The 5,098-nt window shown below is 31.6% G+C and overlaps 1 protein-coding gene across 1 annotated transcript; it reads right to left on the reverse strand.

Moving 5' to 3' along the window:
- Positions 1-512: 512 nt before the first annotated feature.
- On the reverse strand, positions 513-2,529 carry LOC148575610 (zinc finger BED domain-containing protein RICESLEEPER 1-like). Its single transcript, XM_088500042.1, has 3 exons — positions 1,072-2,529; positions 660-987; positions 513-586 (listed from the first exon to the last, which is right to left on the reverse strand). The coding sequence occupies exons 1-3, from the start codon at positions 1,606-1,608 to the stop codon at positions 513-515; spliced, it is 939 nt and encodes a 312-aa protein (XP_088356168.1). The 5' UTR covers positions 1,609-2,529.
- Between the last annotated feature and the right edge of the window lie 2,569 nt (positions 2,530-5,098).

Here is a 5,098-nt window from a genome sequence, read left to right on the forward strand (position 1 = left end):
TGAACTCCCATATCCAAACTCTAAGTTTGGTGTTGGAGAGTCTCAACAAAGCTCTGCACATCTGTAAGTAGTGGTGTCAATATGTTTGGCCCTATAGGGCTTTGGCCCTACTTTATAGGGCCAGAAGAATAAAAAGCCCTTTAACTAATAGGGTCAAATTTTTAAAAAGCCCTCAGGGCCAAAAACCCTCATGGGCCAAAAGCCCTAGGGCCAACCCATGGGTTACCTAATTCTCTCTTTTTTTTTTTTTTTTTTACATTCTCTATTTCAACAATACACATAAAACTTATTAAAAGTCATTAATTTGTTTTATCCCTTTATTTTTATGCTTGAAAAATAAATGTTAATAATGTACATTGATCATATTAAATCCAACTTTTAACTATATATATCAAGAAATCAAACATGACATTTACTATCTTATCACTCTTTTTCTTACTCTCTAGAATTTACCATCAAGAATGTCTCTAAAAAATTAAAATAAAGTTTATACAAAAATTCATCATCTAAAATCATGAATGTTGAGGGGGATGCATCGTTGCTGTTGACACTTCTTCTTCTTCATGAATTTCACCAATTTCATCATCTAAAATCAATCAATTAAAAAAGTTAGAAATTCAATTTAAAATATTATTTGAAAAAATAGTATAAATATTTACCATCATGATTTGGAACAAATCCACGTAACCAACTCCTTGTGCAAATAAGCATTTGGACATGCTCATGAAGAGTGGAACTTCGATATTTTGTTAAAACACGTCCACCAATACTGAATGCAGACTCAGATGCTACCGTAGTGATGGGAATACTTAAAACATCTCTGGCCATAACTGACAGAGTGGGAAACCTATCCTCATTAATCTTCCAAAAATTCAGCACATCATACTTCAAATCATCTTCATTGGTGTGAATCAAACCTTCTTTTAGATAAATCTCTAATTCATCTTTATCCTTGGAAGTTTGGGTTTCACAGTCAAATTCTCTGAACTCCTAAAAGATATAGTATAAAGATTATTTAAGTAACGAATAAACATAATAGGAGAAAAATAATACTATATTAAAATTAAATACCTTCATCACCATTTTGCTCTTCTTTGTAAGCCTTCCTTCTTCAGGTGACATAGGAGATTGATTACTACTTTGAGAAATTGTTGAACCACCAAAAGTATTTATGTACTCTCCATACAACCTTTTAAATTTCTCCAATACTTCATTTGCCTTCAATTCAAAGGTTGAAGGATCTAGTTTTTTGTAACAAAACCTCAAGAACTTTAACTTTAATCGAGGATCAAGAATTGCCCCAAAAGCTAAGACAGTGCTATAATCCTTCCAATACTTATCAAACTTCATCTTCATTCTGAAAGCCATGTTCATAATAACAACATCATCACAATTTTGATTATTTTCCAAAAGACATTCAATTTTCCAAACTTGCATAAAATACAAATTTGATGTTGGATATGATGAACCCGAAATGAGGTTTGTAGTTTCATAAAATGGCTCTAAAAATTCACACATTTCATTTGTCGGACAATCTTTATAAGCTCCATCTACAACACTAAGGATGTCAAACGCTTTTTCAAATTTAATTGCACTTTCCAACATCATATATGTAGAATTTCATCGAGTTGGAACGTCTGATTTTAGACCAACACCTTCTTCAATTTCTGCTTGCTGCACACAATCTTTAAATTTCATCATTCTCCCATCAGAAGCTTTCACATACTTCACACTCTCTCTGATTTTAAATAAAGCTCCAGCAGCCACCTTTAACCCTTCTTGCACAATCAAATTTAAAATGTGAGCGGAGCAACGCACATGAAAATATTCTCCATCGCAAAGCAAACTATTCTGCTTACGTAGATGAGTTTTTAAGATGTTTTGCATGTTGTCATTTGCAGAAGCATTATCTAAAGTAATAGAGAATACTTTCTTATCAATACCCCATTGCTTCAAAGAGTTAAATAAGACTGCTTCCATATCGGTTCCAGTATGGGGAGGAATCATTCGACAAAAATTCAAAATCTTACTCACTAGTCGCCAATTCTCATCAACAAAATGAGCTGTCAGACAAATATATCCTTCAGTGGTAGATGCTGTCCACACATCAGATGTCAAACAAATTCTATTAGGTATCCTAGACATCTTCTGCCTCAATTTCTCTTTCTCTGTTGAATAAATCATTTGAAGATCTGAAACTAAAGTGTTTCTAGAAGGCATTATAATCGTTGGACTAATGTAATTAATCCAATCTCTAATACCCTCATACTCAACAAAGCTGAACGCAAGATCATGTTTTGCTATAGCTTGAGCGAGTTTTTTTCTATGAACATGCTGATCAATTTTGGTTGGCAGACTCTCTATATCATCATCAAATCTAATATTGAGAGGTATAGATTTACAAGAAACTATGTGACGACTTAGATGAGAAGTCCCGTAACCATTCTTAGTTTTTGGATTTTTTCCAATTTTGTATTCACGATGACAAAAATTGCATTCAACCTTTTCAATACCATCTATGTCTTTTCCAATCTTCTTAAAAAATCTCCAAACATTAGATTTTTTACCAGAATCAACACTACCAGAAGCTTGAACAGGAGTCTCAGAAACAATCTCATCATCCATGTTTATAAATTTCCTAATCATATCCAAATAATGTATATTAAAATTCTATAGCAACAACAACAACATTCATTAATTCATATTAATTATTCATCTCTGAAGTTTCAATAAGAAGTAATTGAAGAGAAAACAGTAACAATCAATCAAACAAGCAAAGCATGTATTAGGATTTAGGAATGGAAAAGCAAGAGAAGCTGAAACATAGGCCGAAAAAAGTATCATCCCACCAGCAGACACAAGTATCAAGTCAATTAATTAAATTAGCCTCCTAGGACTAATCTATAACATATAGTCAAATCTCCTAACTATATTATTATACTAAAACTCATAGGAAAACTCATGGCAGAGAACTTCTAACTATATTATTATACTAAAACTACTAAGTTATGCTATAAATTTTTATTGCAGTACCCACTTATGTAACCCTCAATTACTTGAGATGGTTGAGTCCAAATAGTTACCCTCCCATGAAAACAAAAGACCAGAAAAAGCAAGAGACATTATAAAAGATTATCAGTTATCCAAACTAATAGACATGTTGGCAGCAGAACATTTAGTACATAATCAAAGATAATGCGAGAAACACAGGCACTGGATAACAAGTGTACACTAACCTGGGAATTCTAGCACATGTTTCAGAGGCACAAGCTATAGCATTCAGTTTTTCACACGAAGAAACTGCACTGCAAAAAAGACACGCAATTAATAAGTTCTTTCACATACAGTTCTGAAATAAACACAACTAAATTCGCTCTACACAAGGTCCTTAGGAGATCAAAAGCATAATCTCAATTTCACACCAACAAAATTATAGACTGCAAAATCAGTCTACACTACATAAGCATCAAATCACAAATTTCTTATAATTTAAAATCAAAAGATGTCATAATAGAAAATTTCGAAATCCTTTAACAATATAACTTTGTGATCAGCTGCCCTTTTATTTTTTTGTTAAAAAGATAAAGTTATTTCTTAAATTTAGACCAAGAAGCCTTTAATTAAATAAATGAAGATAGAATCTTAAAGAAAGTCACATATGGAACAAGTGGTGGAAAATAGACAATAAGAATCTTAAAGAAAGTCACATATGGAAAGGGAGGCCAAAAGACAAAACAATGTTACGTTACTGTAATTTAAAACCAAGAAAGTGCATTGAATAGTCAACAAGAAACCAGTGTTTTCCAAATATTAAAACCTCAGACCTTTTGGCTTATTAGTTCAAGCCCTGAAGCAAAATTCTCCAACCTAGCAAGATCATGTTACCACTAAATCAAACTGAGTGCCTTTTACAAATCCCAAAAAAATTATAACAGTGAACTTTATCTGCCGGATTGAAAGCTTTTAATAGTATGAAATTGATAAATCGTGTTTAGCATTGTAATTTTTCTTGGACCTATAAATTTATTATTTCAATTCTTAAAGAATTAAAGCACCAAAAAAATCTGAACTCTCTTCTTATATAAGCCAAAGTAAGTTTACTTGATGGAGTCAATGATATGAAACAAATTAAAGAGAGAAGACTAAGTATAACTATAGAATGCAAGTTAGCAAACTAAAATATTAGAGACAAAGATGTCAAAACCTTGAGTGTGACAGAGAGAGTTAAGTTTGTGGAGGATAACCAAGCACAGAGATTTGTCACTTATGCAACTGATTTACTTAGAAAACTAAAAACAAGGAAGTTTGTGGTGGTAATGAAAGATAAAAGATAACGAGAAAATTAAGCATGAAAGACATCAATGCAAGTTGTTAACAAAGTCAATTAGTAATGACAAAAATATACTATCAACAATCAAGGAACTTCACTGTGAAGTAGTAACAACTAACAAGAGACAAAATAATTCAGTTTGTGGAATTTATGTAATGAAGCAGAGAGGCTACTCTGCATAACAAAGTGCACAGAAATCAATATATGCTCGGTTGAAGTTGCAATTTGCAAATACTTATTTTTCAAAACAATACCAGTTCTACAATTTAAAAATTTCTAATTAGTTATCAACAATCCAAGTAATTAGTTATCAACAATTTAAAAATTTCGTTTGATTTATTATGCCATTACACATTCTCATGAAACTCATCCAAATATGAAGATAATGAATCAAAAACATCATAGAAAGAAAATATGGAATAGACAGAAGCTAAACAATCCAACAGTTAATCATGCTAAGCAACAATACCAAAATCACATTAAACAAGTTTAAAATCAGAATAATTGCTTATGTAGGAATCAAATAGCAGATTATTGAAAAATGGTAACTAAAACTCAACTTTGATTCTCAATTCCATAATCTCCTTTTGGGAAAAAATTAAAAACAAGTTCATAGTTCACAGACTATAATTCATAGTTCAACTATTTTGAAATCAATTAACAACAGTCAACAGAATTAAAATGGGTGATGCAATTGCAAACAAACAAAGAAGAAACTCAGAGAGGGATAGAAAACAAAGAAACCCACCTCTGAATCTCTGATTCCGC

Source organism: Arachis ipaensis, chromosome B1 (genome assembly GCF_059453495.1).
Source record: "Arachis ipaensis isolate K30076 ecotype BB chromosome B1, ASM5945349v1, whole genome shotgun sequence".
Taxonomy (NCBI): domain Eukaryota; kingdom Viridiplantae; phylum Streptophyta; class Magnoliopsida; order Fabales; family Fabaceae; genus Arachis; species Arachis ipaensis.